Raw genomic sequence first — 27,135 nt, 5'->3', positions numbered from 1 at the left:
GTCTCACTCCTGCCCAGGCCCCCATAGGCACCCTTGATGCGAACGATGTAGAGCTGGCCACGCCCACCCAGTAGGCCATAGGCACTCTAGCCATGCCCACCCAGCAGGCCACACCCTCCCTGGCCACGCCCACCTGGCCCCCTGAGGGCAACCGCAATGCTGATGCGGCCCTCGATGAAATTGAGTTTGACACCCCTGCTCTAAGCCAAGAGAACAACCTGCTCAATCTTTTCATGACAGTTGGTTCTTAACACTCAAGAGCTCTGCCTTCAGCATAGCTGTAACTCAGTTCAGAAGCAACCATACTCAGTCCCACAAAGCCACACTCTAAACATCCCTTTTAAAGACCAGAGGACTGATTCCTCAATCGACATCCCTACATTTGCTCCATAAAATAATTGAATAAATGTTATTGATCTCTGCTATTTTTTGTTTGTTTAGGGACATACAGTATAAAAGTGCTTGGCCTTTTGTAAATTGGATGTTACGGTTTACACTGCAACACTAGACAAAGGTGGACATTTTTCTCCTTGTTGGAAATGGAGTATGACTTAGATTCAACTGTTAGTGTACAGACATATAATTTTGTACAGAATGAGTTTATTCACTTACAACAAAACTGACCAAGCATTTTGCTTCTTCCTTTAAAAAGAAATGACAGGATTTGCAAATTGCTTTTCCCCCCACCAAACATATGAAGACTGAATAAGTTAACTGACCCTGTAAAATACAGAAATAGCTGTGGAAGCTCCCACCTTCCACCTTATGTGTGTCCTTCTATCATCTCATCTCCATTATCTTTTCTACCTCACTGTGAAGGCTGCAACTTGATTTATACACATAGTTAAGGAAGCAGGAATTGCTCCTCTACATATAAAAAGATAGGCAACAGCAGCACAAGTTAGTTAAACATTTAAGTTATTTTAGATTTGCATTCTAGGTAGTGATCACGGACAGTAGATTTCTCCTGGACATGTTCCGTATCCCAGGAGCTTATTAATCAGAAATAAAACTCCCAGTTGTGAATCAAAGACCATGATGAAGAAGCTTGATTTCAACAGCTCACTTTTTGGGGGCTACAAAAAACATTCAAACTCCATTTATGGCACTTGCCATCTTTTATCATTAATGTTTTATTGATTTGATTTTAATTTCTTGGTTTGTTGTGAGTCACCCCGAGTCACCGAAAGTTGCCTTCAATTTAATAAATTATTGTTACTACGAATTGTTTGTAATATTTGTAATATTTGGATACAGCACTATCTTCGCACTCTTGAGGGTAGTCTACAAAAAAAAAAGTTAGAATAAATAAAAAACTGCTCAAGCATCCTGGGTGTATCATCCATCAGAAATGTAGGATTGATCTTTGACAGGAAAGACACTTATTAATCTTCTGGGTAGTAGTAACTCCTTTCTTAGCAGAATAATGGAATAAGAGTGTTGAAAGGAACCTTGGACGTCTTTTAGTCCAATCCCCTGCTCAGGCAGGAAACCCTATATCATTTCAGATAAATGGTTGTCCAATCTTTTCTTAAAAACTTCCAGTGTTGGAGCATTCACCACTTCTGGAGGCAGGTTGTTCCACTGATTGATTGTTCTCACTGTCAGGAATTTTCTCCTTAATTCTAGGTTGCTTCTCTCTTTGGTTAGTTTCCATCTATTGCTTCTTGTCCTGCCTTCAGGTGCCTTGGAGAATAGTCTGACTCCCTCTTCTCTGTGGCAGCCCCTGAGAAGACTGCTATCATGTCATCCCTCATCCTTCTCTTCATTAAACTAGACCTACCCAATTCCTGTAATCATTCTTCATGTTTTAGCCTCCAGTCCCCTCTTGCCTATCCTTTGCAGTATTTCAGAAGCACTAAAGACATTTTGGAAAACCAAAAAGTCCCTAGCAAAATGTATCTCTCTATAAGAAGATGTGAAATGAATTAAAACACGTTCCATAAGAAATGGGACAGACGTGCAATTTACAGCTTCTCCCTTGCTCCCTTCTTTACATAACTATTATCACTTCATGACAACATCTATTGCTTTGTGCCTCGCGTATGTAAGCATGTCACTGCAGATCAAACAAATTGCCTTAAATAGTAAGAAAGTGGTAAGAAAGCAAGTGATGCATTTATGCATAACCTGAACTTTCCTTTTAATGCTCTACTTACCATAAGCACCACTTCCTCAATTTCCAAAGTCTGCAATACATGGCCTTTCTTTACACAATAACACTAATGCCCAAACTCAAGGAACATATTAAAGTGCATGTCACAGGGTATTCATTTCACTTTCAGAGAACTGGGGGGGGGAATAGAGCAAAGAGCAAACTTGAGAATGTTATGGATATTTTTTTAAAAATGGGACAAGGTGAAACCTTATATAAATGGGCAGGCACAAAGTCCCCCAGTGTTCATATCCTTTTTACAGAAGAAAAAATAAAAGATTTCCCTATGTTAAGCAATGGTTTCTGAAGTCCAACTGAGATGCATGCAGCACAAATAAAGATAAAAAAGGATTTTGTTTATATCTGCTAGCCAAATACAGCAGCAGCAAAGCTAGGTTTTTTTTAAACAACAACAACAACAACAAACAAACAAGCTCAGATTAGTGTTGTCTCCACTTTTCTTTTCTAGAGCTATAAAAATGAAAAGGAATTGAGAACTTGGATCAAACCTGGCTCATAAATCACGACTGGACTAACCTAAAACAAGCTTGTAGTATCAGCTTATGGCACACCCGACATTTGAGACTACAAATACAAAGGGTTTTGTTTTGTTTTTTTTTTTGCTGAGAAAAGCAAAAGCCTTTTTGCCCATCATTGTTTTGTTTTGCTTCACAACTGACTTTTGACCCTGATTGGTCTCAGGATGGTGTCTGTTTCAAGGAGATGAGTCAACTCTGTTCTGGTTTAATTGAAACAACAAGCAAAATGGGTGTTTTGTTTTGAACTGCTGCTGTTCTGGGGCAAAATGGCTTCCTTGGTTCAAAGTAGACCTTACTGCTCCGCTTTTGTCCGGCAGCCTGTTGCCCATCCCTTTTCCATACGTCTGGTTGAGAACATACATCTCTTCGTCTTCCACACAGACACTACGGCGACATACAGCAGTTAACAGCCTGATGCCATAATTCCCACCACATGACCACATACCCTTCCCAGTTCACCTGGGCCTTTAAGCACAGGAAAGAATTCGTAGTGAGGAAGCTTGTAAAAATAGGAGAGGATTTCAGTAATTTTGTTCACCTTTTTTGCAATTAATTTTCTCTCATATCGTTTCCTAACTCAGAGTTCTCTCGATTTTTGTTTTTAGGTTGCAAAATCACTGGACAAAGGCTTACCCCCAACATGGGTGGAAGTGTCATCCTTTATGTGTGGAATGGGGTGGTGTTCAAGAGGTTAGGAGACAGGCCACTACACGTCTCTCTCCGTTCTCTCCTTGGAGGAGTGAGGGGAAAAAAAATGAGTGGATACTGATTGGTGTAGCCCAACAAAAGGGTTTGAATTGGCTTCACACTGTTTCATGGGGAGGATGAAGGGCAGATTTATCATTACAGGGATTTGAAACAGTGGTGGTAAAAAGGAAATACCCAGTGACCTACGGATTCTGTCTGAAGAACTTTCGGTTCGGGCAGGGGAACTGGATACGCTGCTGCTACGATGTGAGGATGGATGGCTACCAGGCCTTCGACCGTCTTCGAGAGATGGAGCAGGAGAAGGACTGTCTGGAACTCGTTCCTGTAAATCATCAAGACAAAACAAAGAACAGTTAAAAAGAAAGAACCTCTTACAGTTGTCTAAATATTCCAGACGCCATCTCACTGAATGTTGGGATTACCAAGCTTAACCAAGTTTTTCATTTTCATGTAATTTCTGTTTCTCAAAACTCAAGTGGATATGATGGAGCAAACAGACCATGTTACATGGAAAGCAGGGCAGGAACTCAAAAACTAAGTTAACAGGGACAATTTAATGCAGACGTGTCAAACTTGCGACATCATGTGACATCGCATAACGTATCGGGACAGTTTTGCCATTGCCGGCAATGGGGTGGGTGCGGCTTCCGGATGACGTGTCCGGCTAGCGGGCTGGCAGTTTGACACCCTTGATTTAATGGGATATTTTTCTCACTTACACCTCACCAAACATAAGAGCTGGGGAGCCATAGGAGCAAAGGTCACATAGCCCATGGGGATCATAAAATGGGCTCTTGAGGAATCCATCACATTATCTGTGCCTGAATGCTACATTAAAAAAGATCTCTTCCAGTGAATGTTTTTATTTATCTTGTCATTACAGGATCTGAATTCACAAATATCTATAAAGCAGTGTTAGAACCAGGGCTGTAAATTGCTGGAATTGCCTCAAACTATGTTTTTTTTTTTTTTTTTGCAGCTGTGGATTGGATTACTGTAGTCCATGCTAATTAAACGCTTTTAATGAATTCCATCAAAAGCATCTCCCTTATTTTTTGATCACTCAATGTTGGATTGGATTTTGTATTGAGTTTAGGTGGCATCATAGAGTTGAAAGAGCCCCATTGCACATTATCTAAAAACCTATGTTAAATATACATGGAAAAGAGGGGATTGATCATGGGAACTACCCATACACCAATCTTCTAACATACAAAAGCAAAAATTCAGATCTGTACACTGTACATGACAATAGCTTCACGATACAAAAGTGTTCATTCCTACCTTGATTATGGAGTATTTATTATTAAATATCTCTACTGTTTGAGACTTGGAGATGCATCATTTGTCACATGATAACTTTAAAACTGATTATAGGTTATAATCACATAATCTGTACAATTACTATAGATGTAATTCTATGTCCAATAACACTGGATGTTGCTTTCTTAAGGAGAAAGAATATTTTGCAACTGAGCTGAACTTACAGAAAGTTGCTCCTCGTATTATTTAATAAGGTAAAAAGCTATGGTGCTCCTGAGCTGAACTCAGCTTCCTGCTGACAGCATCCATACAGTTTTCTTGGCAGTGTTATGAGAGTGGTTTGCCAGTGTCTTCATCTGGGATGGTTTTCAGGCTTCTGAGGTTAGCCAGGAAAACAGTAAAGCAAAGCTCTACCCTTATGCTATGTTCATTTTCTCATTAGGAATTAATTCTAAGCCCGATAAGGCTGCATGCTTTCAGAATGCAGGGGGGAATTTACATAGATGAATAATAACTTGATAAAGGAAATCCACGTTAGGATAATTCTGAAGGTAGAACTTTGCCTCTCAGTTTCCACCTGGATAGTACTGCAGGAAGTCAGCCCCCCTTCCCCTCAGAGAAAGAAATCAGAAAAAAAGCAGAAACCAAACCCTCCCCCCAAGTCTCTCTGTCCCAAACAGAAACCAAGTCTGCAGAATTGCAGATGTGATAATCTTGTCAGAAAGACTGGAGTCAGGAAACTGGGATTAGAAAGAAAGATCTCTAGAATCAACAACCCCTCACACCAAAAATCTAAGAGTCATCAGCCACAGCCACAGGGAAGCAGGATATGACCCTTAGGACATAATAGGATTAACCCACTACCATCAGAATAACAGAAAGGCACACTCAAGACTCAGGTCAAAGTTCATGCCACAGGAACAACTCCAAGCAAAAGGCTCCAGAGGATATAAAAACCCACTCCCTACATGTGCTCACTCTCTTTTCTTCCAGAGCCATCTTCCTGTCTGGCTCTCCTCTTCAATAAACTACAACCTTCTTTCTAAAGCAGTCGCCATATTGTTTATTCCTGGCTTGAACTGAACTATGATGAAGACTTTTCCTTTAACAGTACCATTCTCTTAATACAAACATCTACAGAGAAGAAAATTTACAGGTAGTTCTCAACTTACGACCACAGTTGAACAGAAAGTAAATTAGATGCTATCCACCAGTCTCATTTTACACTATTAGCATTTGCAGGAGCTAAGCAATTTAGCTTCTCTTCCTTCCCAACACATGGCCATCCATGGTTAGCTCACACCGGCTGAATTTAAGTGACTTGTTTCTTCAATCAACCATAGGTAAAGGTAAAGGTTCCCCCGCACATGTGTGCTAGTCGTTTCCAACTCTAGGGGCCGGTGCTCATCTCCGTTTCAAAGCCCAACAGCCAGCACTTGTCCGAGGATGTCTCCGTGGTCATGTGGCCAGCATGACTAGATGCCAAAGGCACGCGGAACGCTGTTACCTTCCCACCATAGTGATCCCTATTTTTCTACTTGCATTTTTACGTGCTTTTTAACTGCTAGGTTGGCAGAAGCTGGGATGAGTAACAGGCGCTCACTCTGTTACACGGCACTCAGGATTCGACCCGCCAAACTGCCGACTTTCTGATCAACAAGCTCAGCGTCCTAACCCACTGAGCCACCACGTCCCTTTGATTAGTAACGCTTAATAATTTGTAATCCTTGATTTACGTAACCCAGGATAAATAGCAGCAACTTCAGTAAAGGCGAGCAGCCTGCACCTTTGTCACCTGGCAAGGTAGAAGGATACTGGCCAAATCCAGAAAAAAATGCCAAGAAATTAAAACTGAAGAAAAGAGCAATGTACCTTGTTACTAGCCAAAGGCTCAGTACAGTTTTACTTTACAGCTTGAGATAACCTTGTTCTGTTTCATCGTTGGTCCTCTGAAAGTTAAAGACTTGCAACCCATAACATCCTGTAACTTGAATATATAGAAATGTGTACAACTTTGTTCCAAACATGAAACATTTTGGTCAATGGCTGGAAAGCTGGCAATCCCCTTGACCAGGAATACTCAACAGTGGCCCCTTTCTTAAGGTTTAATTTCCATTTTTCACATTTGTTAAGAAGAGGACACCCCAGCTTCACTTTTAAAGCTGAGTTATGGTTTGACTCTTGATCTTTTTTCAAGAAATGTGCAGCTAGGAGTTTTCATTTCTACAAGAAATATCTCTTCTTCAACAGACAGAATTTGGTTATTGTTAAGCATCTGTAATTGTTTCTTCCTCTTTGTATTTTTTTGTATTCTTCCTTACAATGATAGAATAACAGATATATGTAAATTTGGCTCTGGGATCTCTTATTCCTGAGATCTCCATTCCTCACATCTCGATTGCAAAACAGCTATCTAATATTTATCTAATTCCCCAAAGGGTATTGATTAATTGTAGAATGTAGAATTATAACGTTTAAAAAGAAAAAAGAAAAAAGAACCCAGTTTTCTTATCTTTCTCTTCTTGATTAGACTTCATTATTTCGTTTGCTTTGTTCTTTTTGAAAAGGTTAAAAATAGAAAGAGAAAGATTTGCTTCCACAGGAATTTTAGCTTCTTATCTGCGGAAAATGAAGCCCTGCTAAATAGCAAGTTGTCATCTGCAAATGTTCGGATAATGCACTGCCACAAAACCACTTGGTGAACAGCACGGAATGGCCAGCAAGGAAATCTGAGCTGAGAAGGACCTAAAGATCAACTTTCCCACTGAGGCTGATTTCATCTTAGAAACTCTTATAACCTACTATGATAGAAAATAGAGACCCGTTGAAATGTTATTCTTTCTGTTGGTCCCAGAATATGAATGGTTTGGTAAAGTAGTAGAAAGTCAAAGCTCAAAATTCTCTTACTTATTTGTTCTCATCAGTCAGCCATATCCTTCTGAGATTCGAACCTGGGCCGATTGCACCTTAGGCAATTGTTCTAACCTTTAGGCCACTGGCTCTTTCTCGCTTTTTAGCTGAGAAGCAAGGGAGATATGTGTTAAGTGTTTGTTAAGTATTTAGATTACCTTGCTAGGCCCCAAACAAATAAGTTTGAAATGTATATCAGTCTCCCTTTCATTCTTTGTTAGCAATCCAAAAAATATATATACACAAATATGAGCTGTCACTGTGTGACTACAGCCTGTTGATGGCCTTGGGTTAGGCTGAAACAGGAAATAAGATTTGTCCCATGTTTGGGGCCTAGCAAGGTAATCTAAATACTTAACAAACACTTAACACATATCTCCCTTGCTTCTCAGCTAACAAAGCAAGAAAGAGCCAGTGGCCTAAGGGTTAGAACAATTGCCTAAGGTGCAATCGGCCCAGGTTGGAATCTCAGAAGGGTATGGCTGACTGATGAGAACAAATAAGTTTGAAATGCATATCAGTCTCCCTTTAATTCTTTGTTAGCAATAAAAAAATACATATATATACTGTATACACACACACACACACACACACAAACAATAGAAATCAGTCTTGAAAGCTATGTGCAGGCTGTATGTATTCTAGAATTCTCTTTCCAGGCAGATTATGAAAGTCCAATTTATAGAAGGCCTCAGGTTTTTAAATCAAAATAGTCTTCAGAGACAGTATGGCTTGAAAAATAAAGGTAATTATTATTCACTCTACCTAACTGACTGAGTGAGTGAATGAATAGGCCAGCCGGCCAGCCAGCCAGCCACCAACCTACCAATTAATTAATTGATTGATTAATTGATTATCCAAAATTGACATGTTGTTAGTACCCTTGGGAACGGCTCTCTATATCCCTATAACTTAAATTTTAGGGCATTTGACAGAAAGTAAATATATTTTGTTACACTAGCATAGGTAAAATGTATTTCCTATAAATTCCCATTCTCATAGGTATCTAAAGAATGAAATTTACCTGGGCATCAAGCAGAACAGAAAATGCTAATGACACCTTACTACTATACATGTACCTATTTTTTTCCCTGCATGTATTCTTGGGAGCATTTCCATGACAGAACATGATGCTAATCACCTAATGCTACCAAGTCAATGAGGGAAGAAGGAAGGAAGGAAGGAAGGAAGGAAGGAAGGAAGGAAAGAAGGAAGGAAGGAAGGAAGGAAGGAAGGAAGGAAGGAAGGAATTAATTTAAAATATGATGAAGTCCTGCCTCTGTACTTTTCTGGATGTTATGACATCTGCACCTAGACTCACAATCCACATTTCTCATTTAGCCATCATTCTAGCCAGTTGTGACACTTCTGTTTACAGCCAAGCAATTAGCTGCCATGATAAAGTCCTGGTGTCCTTTCTAAAGAATGGGGGACTTTCACTAGTTCTCTGAAGCTTGTTCCCACACTAATTGGTCCCACATTTTGAGCTGCAGGAACAGCTCCCACAGCCATGCCCACTTCCATATTTCAATATCTGAGTCTGAATGAAAGGGGTTTTAAATTCATGTAATTTGTTTCAGATTGCAAAAGATCATTTAGGAACAAAAGACACATATTGAGGAGGAGAGGGCTGAAAAGGCTACCAGTACATTGGAGAGCACACCAAGGCCATACCTACCTTAATCACAGATGTCTCCATTCGGGAGGGAGGGCCCTGTACTTGTGCTGCGGCGGCCATGTTTGCAATTGTGGTAAGGTGGTTCATCTGATTCATAGCCATTGTGACGGATGCTGGGGGCAGGCTGACCGGAATAAGCGGATGGGGCATCATCATGAAAGGTAGCTCAAGGCCTGGGGAGAGTGCGGGAGGGAAGCAAAAATAATAGTTTATGATGTATCAAATACTGAAGGGTGCAAACAGTTTTGAGCATGAAACCACGGTCAATTCAGGACCTACCAGATAAAGCTTGACTCAATTGTTCCTTAGCAAGGCAACATCCTACCCATCAGCCTCACAGTATAATACGTTAGACAGGAATTATTTCCAGGAGTTTGGAGAGAAATAGGAGCCAGCTTATCTGAGAAAATTGATTCCTCTGGAATAAGGCATATGATATGGTTTAACCTGCCACTTTGATGACAAAGACAGAATGTAACATATCTCCCTAAAAATAATGAGCAACAGCAGAAGCTTTCTTCAGTGGTTCATTCAAGACTCTCTAGGAAAACTTTGTGAGGACAATTTGAAATGAATAGAACAGAATAACCTTTAGAGTAGAGCAGAGTAGAGTAGAATAGACTTAGAGTAGAACAGAACAGAACAGAATAGAATAGAATAGAATAGAACAGAACAGAACAGAACAGAACAGAACAGAACAGAACAGAACAGAAAATAGAAAATAGATAGAATATATTTTTTTTAATTGAAAAGTTTTACAATACATTTTTAAAAAATAAACTCCCTCCCTCCCCCTCACCTCCCCTTGCCCTCCCTTACCCTCCCCCCTCCCCCCCCCCGGCTTCCCAGGGCTGAATACAGGGTATAAACTTTACAAACTTAAACTAAAATATGCTAACTAACTAAAAAACACACACATCTATTGCACTTTAACTCCCCTTAAACATAACTAAATTGCTGACAAATAATGAATAACTAATAATACATTATTGGCCAAGTGTGATTGGACACAGAAGGAATTTTTCTCCAGTGCATAAGCTCTCAGTGTACATACAAGCAAGAAATCAATCATAAATCATAAGATACAATCATAAGATAAAACCAACAAGGTGACAGCCATAAGACACCAATAGGAATAGGTAATAGGAAAGATGAGAAGGATAATAGCAACACAGCCCTACTACGTGGATAGATATCCTTAGCATAAGAGAGGGCTGAGGGAATTAGGGGTTTAGCTGAGTGATGGCATGGGGTGGGAAAAACTGTCTTTGTGTCTGGTTGTTTTGGTATGCAATGCCCTATAGTGGCATCCTGAGCTCCTATTTGTTGCAAGGTACTTTTGTGAAGCCCTGCACAGCCATGATGCTGCAAACTACCCTTATCATCATCTGAGACATGAGCTGTGTACACATAAGCCTTTTTGCCATCGTGCCGATTTGTGCAAAACAAAGATGCGATATAAATATGATGATTACGACTGTCATCGTTATTAATGATGAACATTTTAATTTATAGAAAAAATTATCATAAATTATTAGCAGAAAAATATGGCAAAATTCATAGCACTGCTTGCACTGTTGATTCTATGATCATTTCAAGCTCTTTTGTATCACTGTGAGAAAAGCAAAAAAAACCCTCTCAAATAAATACTTACACACACACAAACTCTCTCTCTCTCTCTCTCACACACACACACACACACAGAGAGAGAGAGACTTCTACCTGTCACTTCAATTCAAGCACAAACCCAAAAATTAGCCTCGTGAAAATTCAATCCTACATTTTTAAATGCAGCGAGGGAATAACAAAGAGCTTAATTTTGGAATGGACTGAAATTGGAACGGACTGAATCTAAGAGAAAAAAAGATTTCTCATCTTATATTCAGGAATCTCATTTTAAAAAAAAAATAAGATACGAGTATGAGAAACACACTGAACAGATTTTTTTAAACTAATTATTAGTTTGGTTTTGTCTTTATTTTCTTTATCTTCCAGGCAACTCCCATGCACCATTTCCTGGATCACTATAATGAGTTAAATGATAGTTAATCTGGAAGATACATACACAAAATTGAAGCTGTAAATAGAAAAACAGAATGAAAACTCATTAACGCAATCATTTGGTTAACTTCAATTTATGTTAGTATTTTAAGCTCAGTACGCACTGTGCAAAGTACTTAATATACAAATAATATCAGTAAATAAATATCCTAATTCAGTTTATATTTAAAATCATTTTCTCTACTAATGGAGTGAACAATTAACTATTGCATATCTTTAAAGCAGACTTGCAAACCTCATACATAATAAATATACATGCTTGCTTTGCCGTGGCTTATCTAATTTAGGTAACAGCTTCTTCTATTTACATCTAGGCTTAGCTCCCCTTCCTGCCTTTGACTTGTTAATGTAGACTTGTTAATGTCTATAATTTGCCACTAGTTGTCAGTACAATATTGCTTGCATAGGTAATCATACTGTAGAATTACCTAGGCCCAAATTTATTCAGCTCTGTTATATGGCAATGTCTTCTGAAAAAAAACACCCATCCTTTATTCACAAAGATTGGAAGAAATCCATTTACATGTGGACGGACCAAGCCACCTCCAAGCCACCTCCAGCCTTTTGGAAAGCCCCAAAACATCTATAATAAAGGAAATTTCTACACCGACTGACTTAAATAACCATCATTGCCAATCCACTAAAATCCGTTAGATAGCACGAAACTTCACTGCAATGTCTTCTGGATGCCACGGCTGATATTGCTTTTTTATCCACAGCATTATCAGAATGGTGTCATTAAACCAATGGCATAAAATGGTATAAATGACACAATCTACTTCATTGGTGTAATAATGTTGCTGAAATGACATTCTCTGAAACTGACAATAACAGAAATGGAGATTAACAGACACCCTCTCCCCACGACCAAACTGTCTATTTGACTGAGAATCAGCTTCACTTTGACTTCCCAATATGTACATCTGTAGTTAACACAACTTTCACGAATGAAGGCGAATATACATGTCCCAGCATAATGCTGCAGGATCAAATTGGGTCAATCACCAGGACTAGAGGTTTTTGTCTTCCAAGCTCCTTCTGGAGCTCATCTTCATGGAACTTCTCTCTAGCCACTAGTCCCAGTGACTGACCCAGATTGGATCCTAACACAACTTGAAGTCCATGAGTCATAAAAGAGCCAAGGTTGCCTACCCCTGAACTAGATCAAAACTCAGGCCCAGGTCAGAAGCCTTCCTATACACTAGCTTTAGCCAAGTTAATCTTCAAGGTTGGTCTAGTATGTTTTGGCTGAAGTTCTAACTGCTTCCACTCTCATTCCCTCCAAAGACTTCTGGACTGTGGAAATAAGCCTGCACTTCAGATATGCAGAAAGTTCACTGGGCTCTTTGCCCATTCCTTACAATCTCTTCTTTGCACTTTTCCTCTGATGCTCTATTTCTAGAATGTCTAGTAGTATGACCAGAATGCATGTCTTTTTTTTCTTTTTAATGTGCTTTCTATATTTATTTGTTAGAGGACTTGAAGAACAGATACAGTACAGCTTGCTGTTTAAGCCAAGAGAGAGACTTTAAAAAAAAGAGTTAAAACACAAATAGTAAGTAAATAAAATCATAACCATCGAAAGTCTGGCAAAATAGATCTGTATACATTTCCTGAAAGCAAAAAGAACAGGGTCAAAATGCATCCCATAAATAAAGAGCATCCCATAAACACAAAGAGACCACAAGAGAGATCCTTCTAGATTTGCTAGAAAGCACCCTCGCTTTTTGCAGATCTTCTTCTGCTGATCTTGACATCTGAACAAAGAGTCTTTCAATAGCCAAGTTCCAAGATATTTTAGGACTTTAAGAGGCAAGTCAACACTTGAATTACTACGTCCAACTTGACATTTTGGCAACAGGATAAAATGTTTGGCATAAGTAGGATTCCAACACCTTGCAGCAATTAGCAATCCTGGGATTGTATTTTATACCAACTGAAATTTCAAGAGACTTCCCAGGTCAGGTTCATGTCAAGAGGGTTAAATGAGCTAGAATTCTTACCTTTATATACATACATACATACATACATACATACATACATACATACATTATATGAGCTCTATTTGTCATGGAGAAATTCCTACATGAAACATGACAGGTAGTTTCAGCACTTCTGGGTCACTTAACACAACCATAATCCCAGTTTTGGCCTTTGAGATCATATTCCATTTTTTTGTGTGATTATCATCTACGACAAAATTGCCTGCAATCCATCTGCTGAAAGATAATCACTTTGGTGCTTCAATAAATGATGGATCCTCTTCAGTATAATCATCCAAATCAAACATTTGGTTCTCTTTCCTGAAAATGTCAATATATATTCCACTTCACTTCTTTGGGATAAAGCTTAAGCATTAGCCATTCTGTTACCATATGGAAAGAGAGAGACTAACCCTTTTTAATGCTGTAAGATCTTCAGGGGAAGGTTTCTATTTAACACAAAGCCTGACTATACTGAAAAATACATATTAGAGGAACGCCCTGACTTCAGAAACATGTTGTGACCTAAAGGGCAGATATCAAGAAAGATTGACATATTAGAAACCAATTGCATTTACGTTTGTTTTGGAGGTCTCCAGCACTTGCCATAAATGAAAGGGAAGCATTTTGTGACCAGATGGATGTTCAAACAACTATATGGTAGCGGTAATAGTTCTCACATCCTAGTGTATCACTAATCACAGCTGATGAGTTACAGGAAACCTTGTACGTTGCAAGTCATATGCCTTGAAATTATTTCCCAAAAAATAGATGTGGAACTACAGCTCCTTACAAGTCATGACTTTTAATACCCATTTTTATCCTATTTCTTATTTCTCTAGACTTCTTTGATCAAACTAGACATATTCAACTCCTAGCAACCACAAAGATACATTTTCTACATAATGATCTGTTCCTGACCACTTCTCCCAATGGTACACCCACTATAACAGAACCTGTAGTGTTCGCGGCGGGTTCCCAGTAAGAAGGAGGACAGCAGGCTTAACACAACAGTTGTTTATTTGCCTCACAGGAACGAACAACGAGGGGACGCATCTCCCCTTATATAGGGATGCTGGCGGGTGGCTGGCCAATCCCTGTCTTAGAATACTTCCCGCTATTTCAGCTCTTAACAATCCACACAGACCATGTGTGCAGCTATCAAGCTCAGCTGTCAACTGTAGCCGCGTGCGGAGCTGCAACGGAAACCGCGTGTGCGGCTGTCAGCTGTCAAAAGGAGCTGACACGCATTCTTACTTTCCACAGTGTTGATAATCACATACAATACAGAACCCATGCACCTTTCTACTGACCAGCCTCTTCTTCTCTTTCCTTCTATCTTTTCCAGCACTCTCTTTTTCCAGAGAGTCAGGTTTTTGCAAAAATATGTCTGAAGTAGCATAATACGAGATTGGTCATTTACTCCTTGAGGGAGAATTCTGGGTTGATTTGTTCAACATCCATTGCTTTCTTTCCTTGGCTGTCCAAGATATTCTCAGGAGTTTTTTTTTCAACTGGAAGTCTTCAGAAGTTAACAAATATTTTCAAAGAGCTTACATAGCAGACCTGGGTATGAAAACATGCTGACCCTGCAAAATTTTCAACAGACGTTAAAAAAAAAAACTTAAATTGTGCAGGTACAGGACTTTTCCTTTGCCTCTGGAACCACCCCACTGCCTTCCTCTGTCTTGTTCACCTCTCCCCTCTGCACATCTCCATATCCGGGATTGGCCACAGCTGTTGCTCATCGTTGCCAAACTCAGGATCCCAAATCTGCTGTGCCTCTGCCGGAGCGTGAACAGAGGGGCTGGGCACCTCATCTGACTGTGAGTCTTGGTGCTCCTCAGAGCCTTTCTCAGACTCCAGTGTCACTCTAGGCCCCTCCTTCTCATCTGAGTCTTTAGACTCAGCTGCCAGATCCTCTGGCTGGTGAGGAATCATACTTAGATCACGCAGTCTAAGTGAAGAATTATGATAACATTCAAAGAGAGCACGGAGTTCTCCATACTTAACAGAGGATATCAACTATTCCATCTATTTGGCAATCAATCTGTGGCAAGATAAAGGGATATGTGACTTGTAATAGTAAAGTAACAATTAACTAATAATTAATCATATCCTGGATATTTCTGCATTCAGATATTTTTTGTGTGTGTGGTTTTCTTCCTGTAGAATTCCTAGAATCGCACGGACACTTTGGATTGTAGCTCAAAGTCCATTTATTTGTTGCATATATCTAGAGGAGAAATTTCAGCAGGGTTAATTCCATGGATATCTGTGTAATTTGCTTGAAATATATTCAATAGCTATCCATTTAAAAGGCAATCTTCCATGTATTTAGAGTGGGGAAATAGACATAATTGTAAGTCTTCCTACCATTTTGGATTTCTTGGTTGCTATGATATAAATAAAAATCCAACTGACTTTTTTATTTAATGGACCAAATTTCCATAGTGATTTGCCTAATTTGTGTCATGTCATCTTGCAATGAACATATCATAAATCACTTGACAAGGTATTTTCTGATTTATTGAAAATTTGTGAACTACCGATATCTTCCTTCCCAATTAGTCCGTTAGAACAAAATTTCACTGCATTAGATTATTGGATTGTAACCCTTATTTTTATTTTTGGAAATATAAATTGATTTCCACACCCTAAGATTCTGGATTTCTGAGAGATAAAATATGGCTTTGTTCAAACGTTAAACTATAATTTTGTGTTAAGCTGAAAACTGTTTGGGTCTTGCACTCATCCATCCCTTCTCTTCTGCTCTGGTTGCAAGGAAACAATGTTAAGCTTTTAGTTCTATGGCTAATTAACGACAACTTACTGTCCTAGACTTTATTTTTTTTTTTAAAGTGAGGTACCACAGTTCAGGAAAAGTGAAGGAGAAGAAAGAAGATCAAGAGCATTGCACTGTCAATGGTAAACTGAAAGCCATAACTGAGCTGAAATGTAGAAGCATACATAGACAAGCATGTGAATCAAAAAGATAATGACCACTTGATCCTAATCCTGCATCTTTTAAACATGCATTATGCACAATTTATCAGCTTCAAAGCCCCCATGTGGACATTGGCGCAGATACGGTAGAGTAAGACAGTCCAAGGATGTGTCTTTCTTCCAAGAACTCAACTTATCACTTAGGATTCACTGGGCCAAATTCTAATGTAAAACTAAAGCATCCAACCTTTATATCAATGAATATCTTGGCTTCTTCTGCTAAGACACACACTGACAATATACATAGAAAATTATTAGACTTCAAGTTATAAGCAGAGTTTCAGGACATAGTGAAGATGGATAATATGACCAAGTTTTGCCCCTCCTTAGCTATGAAAGAGATCACTAGGTTTCGGTAATAAGAGTGATTTATTCACCAGCAATCTCTTATTTCTCTTGATCCAATAGGACAGCAGCATGGGAAAATGGACTTTATTATTTTAATAATTTTAATTACATAAAAATTAAAACGTTGACAATCTTGGCTGACTTGTCTTTAAGCATTTTGGTTCAAAAATTACAATTTTACCTAACCTTCAGATGCTGACATCCTAAGATATCAAACACCAAGAGGGTCAAATGTTTCTGGTTTGCTATTGCCTCCTTCTTAAGGCTGAGAGAGAGTGATTGGCCCAAGATCACAGCTTTGTGCCTAAGGCAGGACTAGAACTCATAGTCCCCCAGTTTTAATCTGGCACCTCGATCATGGCACCAAGTGTATTATTTATTCAGTTATTTATTTCTTTAATTAATATTAAACACCTTCTTTTCCACAAAAACATGGAAGTGCAAACCCTATAAACTCAGAGTATTTTTTTTTAATAAAGATATATTCCCATTTATTTGGACAAAACATACCTTGTCCAATTGGTTGTGCCATGCCTTTGGAGGAAAATGCACTTTTGAATGTGCATGTCCCTGAAAAAAAATCATGCAAAATAGACAGATGGCAACCACAATCAATAAACATTGCAATAATTTGGGTATGCATGTGATTTGCGTTTATTGTTCTTGATCAGTAAATAGCATCTGGCAATCCTTTCTGTTTTATGGGGAAAGCCTTGCATTTACTTTTCCTTGATTTCAGCAGTCATCTGTTGGACTATTAACACAATATATTATTAGAAACATTTTTCAAGCAGCCGTTTTTGTATAGGATGTGTTTAAATATTCAAAATTCTAGAGGTAGCAAATGTCATTTCTTTCATAGTTACAGAATGCAAGCGCCCAGTGTTTTATCCTAATGAATAAATGAGTTTGTCCTTTATGTATAAAATATAGTTTGTGTTTGTTGCAGATTTTTTTTAATAATAGATGAATTTTAGGTTTGCTGCAACATATTCAATAAAGTGTGATTAATTTGGTTTTTAAAAAATGCAAACTAGACATTACTATATTACTTTGCAAAATGCACAGCTTGCAACATTATTGTCTCAGTGGGAACTTAAATTGAATTGTAAAATGTGTCTTATTTCTACTTTGATTTATGTAAGAAATTGCAGCGGAGAACATCCCTTTTTTGAATTTTTGTGCTTCCTAAATGGGATAAACATTTATGCTCAGGCAGAGATCTTTATTTTGCAGAGAATTTTCAAAATTTGAAGAATATGAGAATTCACTTACTGAATGAAGATAAATCTTTTTTTTGAATAGTCAAAACTCTGTTTCTTACTTTTCACTTATGATTACATGCTGAGGATGTTTAAATTTAGATTTTAAACATAGTTAAAAGCCAGACCCCATAGACCAATCATAATCTATTTTATTAATCTTATTTCTTTTCCCCAGAGGAAATGTTACTGAACTTAGGAATCTTCAAACAGTTATGCGTCACAACAAGAAGTGTTTAGAAGAAAAAGGCAAGCAATTTTAACCTTTAATGCAATTTATATAATAAATTGTTTATGGGCTTTGGCTTTTATTACATCCAGAATATAATCCATTTCCATGCAATTCCCTGCTACCCCAATTCTTGTAACAGAACATATAATAGTAACATTTTTGCAACACACTTGATCTCAGCTGAAAGACTGAGAAATGTCTTATGAAAAGTTTTAAAGCAATTGTTTCTTCATGATTTATCTAAATATGCCATTTGGATAAATTATAGTAAAACTGCCATTGCCACTGGGGAAAGAAACACGAATAAATAACCCAACAATATATATCCTAAAGGTGCTTTTTCAAGAAGCAACTGGACTTCCTTTGTTTTGTTTTTTTTCCTTGAAGATGTTTCACTTGTCATCCAAGAAGTCAGAACTGAAAAAGCTTCTTGGATAAGAAGCGAAACGTCTTCAAGGAAAAAGAAAAAAAAATCCAGTTGCCTCTCAAAAACGCTCGTTTGAGATATACGGTATATTGTTGACTTATTTGCCTTTAGAATAATTTTGGCATTCAGAGTAGGAACATCTGTGGCAGGTTAAAATAACAAAGTCAAAGATGGCATCAGTGACCACGTGTCCAAAATTTAAAAAAAAAAAAGGTTTGAAGTTTGAACATATAGGTGGTGATTTTGTTGTTTTTGATCCCACTGACAACTTATAATAGATTGTTCTTTATATTGTGGTTCTGAGCAACAAGAAATCCAGATTCCAGCTTGCAATGTCCAGAAAATACTTCCTTTTGTGAATTCCCCCATCCAAAACCTTACAAGGTGTTTCCATTATAAACAACTCCCTATTATGCCATGGGCTGCAATTTTATTGCAAAATTCTAACTCTTTTTTTCTGGAATAATAAGTTGTCCTCTACCCCAAATTTAATCTATGATAGCATTTAGCTTGGGTTTTTGAAGTAAATATCACTAGATAAAAAAACATCTGGTCCCGAATAATGGGACACTTGAATGCCTGTATTAGTGTTTGAAAATGAGAGCACAAATCTTCTAAAAGGATTAATTTCCATAAGAAAGATAGCTTACAGATCTACAAAAGGCATAAATTCAAAACATAATAAACTGCCAAGAGGGAAAGGTAGATTAAAGTAAGGGAGAAATACCTCGTTACTCTTATATGGCAGAGATTCTCTATCAATTACATTTGCTACAGGAGAATTGTTCAAAGATTTGAATATCAACTACAACCTGGAAGATATTGTGTGAAATATGTAATAATCCATCTGAGGATGATATGTGCATGTGTTTATATATATATAAAATCAAGCTTATCATTTGGATATTCAACAGGAAACACAAAGAAGCTCGAAGTCTTACTGTAATGTGGAGAGCTAAGCAAGGTTTGTATATTTATTAAAGATTTATATTTGACAAGAGCTTTGCTTTATGATAGTCTAAAAATATCACCGTTGCCACGCAAAGCTACTTTTGCTGCCCTTTCGACTATATTTCAATATCCTGTTTCAAAATAAGTTCCTTTGAATGGGTCCCAGGTGTGACGCAACCAGTTATTTTTGACTAAATTGTTGAAACCAACTCCCAGGGTCCTACAGAAAATGGAAACCAGATCTTGATAAGCTGCTGCTTCATGGTACCTTCTAAGCTCTGTTTACCCACAAAGTGATGGGGAACATGGACTTGAAACCATTGGTCTTGGAACCATAAACCCTGTAGATTCTTCAAACAATCACCTTCCCTTTCATGGCATCTGAAGACAAACCAATGACAAGATTCTGCCATCTGCTGCCTCTGTGAAGTGGCTGCAAACTTCTAGACTTCATGCATAATGTTCAGACTACTTGAAGTTAAGTCCACCCTGAGCTTAAAATGATCCTAATGATTGTCTCTCAAATTTCAGTGACACTTCTCTGGAACATCAACTTCATCCCATGCAACAATATGAATGTTGAAACAGAGCATTAAAGGAAAACAAGACAATTGGAGAACCACAGCAGTCTAATTGTGCAGAAGCACAATTCTGAAAAAGTTTCAACCAGGGAGCAGATTAAAATTTAAGTTAAGTTTTGCACTTCTGCTTTTGTTCTATGACCATTCTTGGTAAGCCTGCCGGCATGTAGAAGTAGCTGATCTTCATGAGACCCAAATCAAAATTCATACTCGGAAGAAATTCTCTCTTGATGAGACCAGTGAGATATGCAAAAGGGGCAGCTGGTGTGAATGTGCATGCAAGGACATCACTTCCCCTGGATCTGCCAATAAGTGAAGCAAAGGTGTGTGCAGACACAAATTGGGCACAACCACAAAGAGTTCCACCTCAGCTCCTTGAGGATGCAGCTGCTTTAATGCTTCCAGAAATTAGGTCCTGCCAGAACCCTTTGCAAATCACTACCTTTGCACAAGTTTCCTAGTTATGTTAGGATTGTCTTTTCATTTGTTTTGTCTCCCTGTGTGTATGTGTGTGTGGTAAATATTTTTACTTCCAGTTTTGCATTGTTTCTTGATGTTTTCTTACTCTTGCCTTAAAACAACCTGCTTCCTTTACCATTAAACTGCACTGAAAGGAATGGAAACACCACCAGTGATGACTTGGTTTGAATTGTTCAATTTTAACTAAATGCCCCCCCTTTTTTTTTAAGTGGTCAAGATCTTCTTGGACAGAACACCTGTTATCGTAATTATCACAAACACTTATCCATGTAATATATATATATATATATATATATATATATATATATATATATATATATATATATATATATATATATATATATATATATATATAAGGTAAAGGTAAAGGTTCCCCTGCACATGCGTGCTAGTCGTTTCCGACTCTAGGGGCCAGTGCTCATCTCCGTTTCAAAGCCAAAGAGCCAGCGCTTGTCTGAGGACGTCTCCGTGGTCATGTGGCCGGCATGACTAGATGCCAAAGGCGCACGGAACGCTGTTACCTTCCCACCATAGTGGTCCCTATTTTTCTACTTGCATTTTTTACATGCTTTCGAACTGCTAGGTTGGCAGAAGCTGGGACGAGTAACAGGCGCTCACTCTGTTACGCGGCACTCGGGATTCGACCCGCCAAACTGCCGACCTTCTGTTAGACAAGCTCAGTGTCCTAACCCACTGACCCACCGCGTCCTTTCTATATATATATATATACCAATTCGTAAAACTTTAAACAATGAAAGACAGGTAATCCTAGACTTATAACAGTTCATTTCGTGACCGTTCAAAGTTACAACAGCCCTGATAAAAGTGATTTAGGACCTTTTTTTCCACACTGACAACTGTTGCAGCGTCCCCATGGTTCCGCGATTTACATTCAGAGACTTGACATCTGACTCACGTTTACGATGGTTTGCAGTGTCCCAGTGTCATTCAATCCCTTTTTTGGGACTTTCCGACAAGCAAAATCAATGGTGGAAAGTAAACTCACTTTAGAACTGTGTTATTAATGTAACAACTGCACTGATTCGCTTAACAAATGTGGCAAGAAGAGTCATACAATGGGGGCAAAACTCACTTAACACATTTCTCACTTACCAACATAAATTTTGGGCTCAATTCTGGTGGTTACTCAAGAACTACATGAAAGATCATAGAAAGATCAACCTGGCCGAGGGAAACTAAGCACTCATTTATAGATCTGAACATGGTGAAAAATATTCATGTCTCCTTGCTAGGGAATGAATAAAGTACAAAATGCTCATAACGTTTTTTTTTAAAAAAATATTAAGCTAAAGGTCTCTCTCTCTCTCTCTTTCTATTTCTCGCTCGCTCGCTCGCTCGCTTAACTGCTCTAAGAAAGCTGTTTTTATTTAAAACATAAAGATGGTAGTTACAAGATTTCTGCAAGCATAACTGCTATTCCATTAAGGAAACGGCACTGCAAAACAGTAAATACTGCCCCCAGGGGAAATGTAAGTATTGATTTTATTACTATGTTGGTTGGTTTGTGTTTGCAATTGTCAACTCTCGTTTTAGGCTCTGCATTAAGTGCACTTATAATAGCCTTAGAAAAGAGTAAATATTAATTAGAAAATATTGGTAATGCTTTTATAAGTTTGGGGCTGGGTGAAGAATGCACATTTTTTAATAAAAGGGGAGGGGGAAGAGTGCTGTAAATAAAGCTTAGACATTTAAAAGACAAAACCATAATGACGATGCCATTTCCGAGCTGTGAATATCTGGATGAAGCAACAGTTGGTTGCTTTTTCTGCCGTCTAGTGGTTGGTACGTTAGAAATAACAGCTATGTTTCAATTAATTTATAGGCCTAACAAAGTTCTAAAAAAAACCCAAAACCAAAGACAGAATTGATGAATGCATTTTATTTCAGGCATGTAGTGGCCTAAGGCATGATATTTTCAGTGGTTAGAATGGTGCAGTGGTTAGCATGCAGTACTGCAGGCTGACTCTGCCCACTGTCAGGAGTTTGATCCTGAACAGCTCAAGGTTGACTCAGCCTTCCATCCTTCCGAGCTCGGTAAAATGAGGAGCCAGATTGTCGGGGACAATATTCTGACTCTGTAAACCGCTTAGAGAGGGCTGTAAAACACTGTGAAGTGGCTGTATATAAGTCCAAGTGCTACTGCTATTTGCCAATTAAAGTTTTCCCATGGCAAAAGTTTTGATTCCATCAACTGAGATTGTTTGGATCTCACAACCAGAGTCTTGGGCTCTACACTGAAATGTGTTCAGGCAGATGTGAACATGACACCAGCAAGACTCCCTGCTTTGTTTGGCCACAGCTACTAGATTCAGATGCTTGAATCCATCAGAGATTAACCGTAAGGGTCTTAGACATATCAGAGTGGCTCTCCAACACTGGTGATCCAGTCCAAGAACAACAAAAAAATATATCCAAGATTCCATACAACCATCACAATATTAAAGCTGACATTTTAGAGCAGGGGTGTAAAACTGTCTGCCCGTGGGCCAGATGCATCACGCAAAAGTTGTGCTCACCCCAGCTCCAACAAAGGGAAAAAAGTAGTGATACATCATGACATGTCACGTTATGCAGGGAGTTTGACACCCCTGTTTTAGAGCTATCTATTTGGAAAGAGAACTTTGCAAAGTGTGTCCTTGAACTGGGGCAGCCTCTGGAAGGCTTGGTGTGGCTGCTTCAAAAGTTTTCACCACCTCATGTCTGTGCAGGTGCACCATAACATGTTTTTTTTTTCCAAGGACGTGGCTGTTTTAATGAGACCAAGTCATGCTTTGGAACTTTGCACACAGCTCAGAAAAGGACTGTGGTTTTTCAGCCTATCCAAACCTGCTCTTTTTAGCAGGCAATGCAAATGCATAAAATATTCATTTTTGTCCTGTTTGAAACTGGGAATGTGGCCAGGTCTTCCTCACTGAAGATGGAGAAATCCTCAATCTGTTCCAATGTTTCTTTCTTTCTTTGTTTTCCCCCCAAACGTGGAGTCCAAATTGGGTTGGGAAAGGACATTCAACCCAGAAGCAGTGCATCAGTTATATTTATTCAATTAAATAAATACTTACTGAACAAATGAATAAATGAGTGAACAAACAACAAACAAACAAACAAACAAGCAAATATTTGGTCTGTTAAATACGGCATAATAGAATCTGAAAGAAGATGTCTTTCTACATGTTTGCTTAAAACTGAGCTTCCTATGAGAAGCAACATATTTGGTTGGAAAGAAAGGATTGGGGCAAAATAATATTAAGGAGACCAGGGCAAGAACAGAATCTCAGTCAATCTGAATCAGTGAACTGATTTTGCATGTTCCAATCTTTGCGCATGCACATTTTTACAGCATTTTCATTTTCTATGACTGTGGTATTATAAAAACAACTTATGTGCATACTGCTAGATTCTGATATGACTTGGGGGATTATATATATATGTATATATATATAATGTATATATGTATATATGTGTATATGTGTATATGTATATATGCAAATTATTCAAATTGCTAATAAAGAATTTGGGAGGCTAAGATGATCATTTCGAACTCTTTATGTTCTCATCAGTTAGTCATACCCTTTATCTGAGATACCATATATATATATATATATATATATATATATATATATATATATATATATATATATATATATACCTATATATATACAAGGCTCAAAAAGCCTTGACAAATACTTAAACATATGTATATATATGTGTATATATATATATATATATATATATATATATATATATATATATATATATATATATATATATATATATATATATAATCCAGACACTGTTAATTTCACACAATTCCATGGCCTCTCACATGTAAACTAGAAACATTTTTCCCAGTTAATTTTTCCAGCCATATCACACAAGCCTGCCTAGTACAAAGATTCTGAAATAATGTGAGCAGGTTTCATTTTTTTTTCAGTTGCATGTAACTCCTTATTACAACATTAAGAGACTTAAAAGGTAGACCACAAAAGGAAGTCATTGCAGAGAAATTGCAAACCTCCACGTGGATTAAGCAAAATTACTACACAATGTTATATTTCCCCCAGCATGTTTCAGTAATAAGAATTCACTTTTGAATATAGAAGACTTTCAGTTTTCGGTTGCATTGCTTCAATAAGACCACACTTGGAATGCTTTATCTAGTTTTCATCACCAAATTATATAAAAAAAAGAAAGATGTTGAAGCTTTGCAAAGAGTGCAGAAAAGAGCAACAAAGATGATTGGGAGAATGGCAGTTAGAACATATGAAGAAGGGCTACAGGAATTGGGTATGTCTAGTTTAACGAAGAGAAGCACGAGGGGTGACATGATAGCAGTGTTCCAATATCTCAGGGGTTGCCACAAAGTAGAGGGGGTCAGCCTATTCTCCAAAGCAGCTGAAGGCAGGACAAGAAACAATGGATGGAAACTAGTCAAGGATAGAAGCAACCTAGAACTAAGGAGAAATTTCCTGACAGTCAGAACAATCAATCAGTGGAACAACCTGCCTCCAGAAGCGGTGAATGCTCCAACACTGGATGTTTTTAAGAAAAGATTGGACAACCATTTGTCTGAAATGGTATAGGGTCCCCTGCTTGAGCAGGGGGCTGGACTAGAAGACCTCCAAGGTCCCTTCTAACTTTATTATTATTAGTAGTATTGTTGTTGTTGTTGTCATCGTCATCATCATCATCATCATCATCATTATCATCTTGTAGGTAATGGCCAAGATCCCACACTGTGACTGTTGGACTAGAAGACTTCCAAGACACCCTTCTTACTCTGTTATTCTGCTACTGTGTTAAATGGAAGGTGTGTATTTTAAATTTTGGAATGAAAACTCCAAAGATAGAGAAGAAGAAAAATTGCTACACTTTTTTTCTATGCAAGAATGGAAGACTGTTCTGAGATTGAAGTAACACCGACAAAATACCGATAATTTAATTATCATTTTCTTCTAATTTCTATCATCGTTCAGTAAGGAAAGTATTAGGGTTCTACTTAATCATAATAAATAATAGTAAAGTTGGAAGGGACCTTGGATGTCATCTAGTCCAACCCCCTGCTCAGGCAGGAAACCCTATACCATTTCAGACAAATGGCTGTCCAGTCTCTTCTTAAAAACTTCCAGTGTTGGAGCATTCACAGCTTCTGGAGGCAGGTTGTTCCACTGGTTAATTGGTCTAACTTCAGAGCACATAACTTCCAGTGCCACACTCATGCAGAATCTGTCTTTGGTGGTTCCTAAACTACGACTTACAAAAGTTTATCCATTATTTAATGAAGTTTTTTAGTCAGAAAAAGCAGAGACTCCTGATTTTTATGTGCCCTGGATGTATCTGTTAATATTGAGAAGCAATTGTGTAGTCATGCACAATCAGTTGTGCATGTTTCTGAAGACAGACAGTGCAAGAGAGGCAATGCCTTCTATGAGAAGCTATGAGGAGGAAAAACAAAGCAAAACTCACCATGAATTCTTCTCTCTCCCTTCTTCTCTCTCTCTCTCTCTCTCCTCTCTTTCCCTCCCTCCCTCCCTCTCCCTCCCTCTCTCATTCTCTCTGTCTCTCTCATTCTCTCTCCCTCCCTCCCTCTCTCTCTCATTCTCTCTCTCTCTTTTGAATCTCTTTGCAAGTGGATCCCCAATCTCTGGCACTCCCAATCTGTGATCAGACTGTAAAGCTTCAGTGACGACTGGATATGCAAAGCCTGAACCTCACCTACTATTAGACTCATGTGTGAACAACAGAGAATTAACACTCATCATCTCCACACCAATTATTGGCTTCTGGGCACATTTTGACCCAATATCCTATAGCACTCAAAAATTATTTCAAATCATTCATCTGCTCCACGATGTAAAGTCTAATGATGGAATAATAACCATATGTTTAGATATTAAACAAGTGATACATATGGTATATACAGCTATTTGTATAAAATATATTTTCTTTCTTTTACAGAAAAGATGTCTGTTTGGATTGCTCTGAACCCTTTCAGATATTTGTGCTAGTGGCATGTGTCTCCATATACACATAAAACCTATCTACGTCCCCAGTCTAGGAGAGGAACAGACTATAACAGGGGTAGGCAACCTCGGCTCTTTTATGACTCATGGACTTCAACTCCCAGAATTGTTGAGCCAGCATAGCTGGTAGTTGAAGTCCATGAGTCATAAAAGAGCCGAGGTTGCCTACCCCTGGACTATAACTTTAGTGGCTAAATTGATAAGAGAACCACACAAGTATAATCCAGTGGTGGGATTCAGATATGTGAACAACCGGTTCTCTGTGTGGATGCCACTTCCGGAAGTCCATTCTGGACCTGGGCAACAAAAAAAATTAGCTACCAGCTCTGCCGAATTGGTGCGAACCGGCTGAATCCCACCACTGGCATAATCCCAATCTTTGGGTCTCCTCGGGAGAAAGGAAGCTTTAGATCCTGTGGTTCCTCAAGGGTGCTGGGCACACTCAGTCTCATTTAGTATTCTGAATGTCTCTCTTGAATTTGCTTTTAAACAACACATCTATGTACTTCTG

At 38.3% G+C, this 27,135-nt stretch overlaps 1 protein-coding gene across 1 annotated transcript in view; it reads right to left on the bottom strand.

The window, feature by feature from the left end:
* Window positions 1-27,135, bottom strand: part of DACH1 (dachshund family transcription factor 1) — an 806,874-nt gene that overhangs the window by 106,258 nt on the left and 673,481 nt on the right. Inside the window, exons 5-6 of the mRNA XM_083362338.1 lie at window positions 9,254-9,426; window positions 3,589-3,724 (exon numbers count right to left, since the gene is read on the bottom strand). Of these exons, the coding sequence (XP_083218464.1) occupies window positions 3,589-3,724; window positions 9,254-9,426 (309 nt within the window). The remainder of the gene's footprint in view (window positions 1-3,588; window positions 3,725-9,253; window positions 9,427-27,135) is intronic.

The sequence above is a fragment of the Vipera ursinii genome (genome assembly GCF_947247035.1).
Source record: "Vipera ursinii genome assembly, chromosome: 4".
NCBI lineage: Eukaryota > Metazoa > Chordata > Lepidosauria > Squamata > Viperidae > Vipera > Vipera ursinii.
Note: the sequence above shows the minus strand (reverse complement) of the source record. Positions and strands in the feature narration are given on the sequence as shown.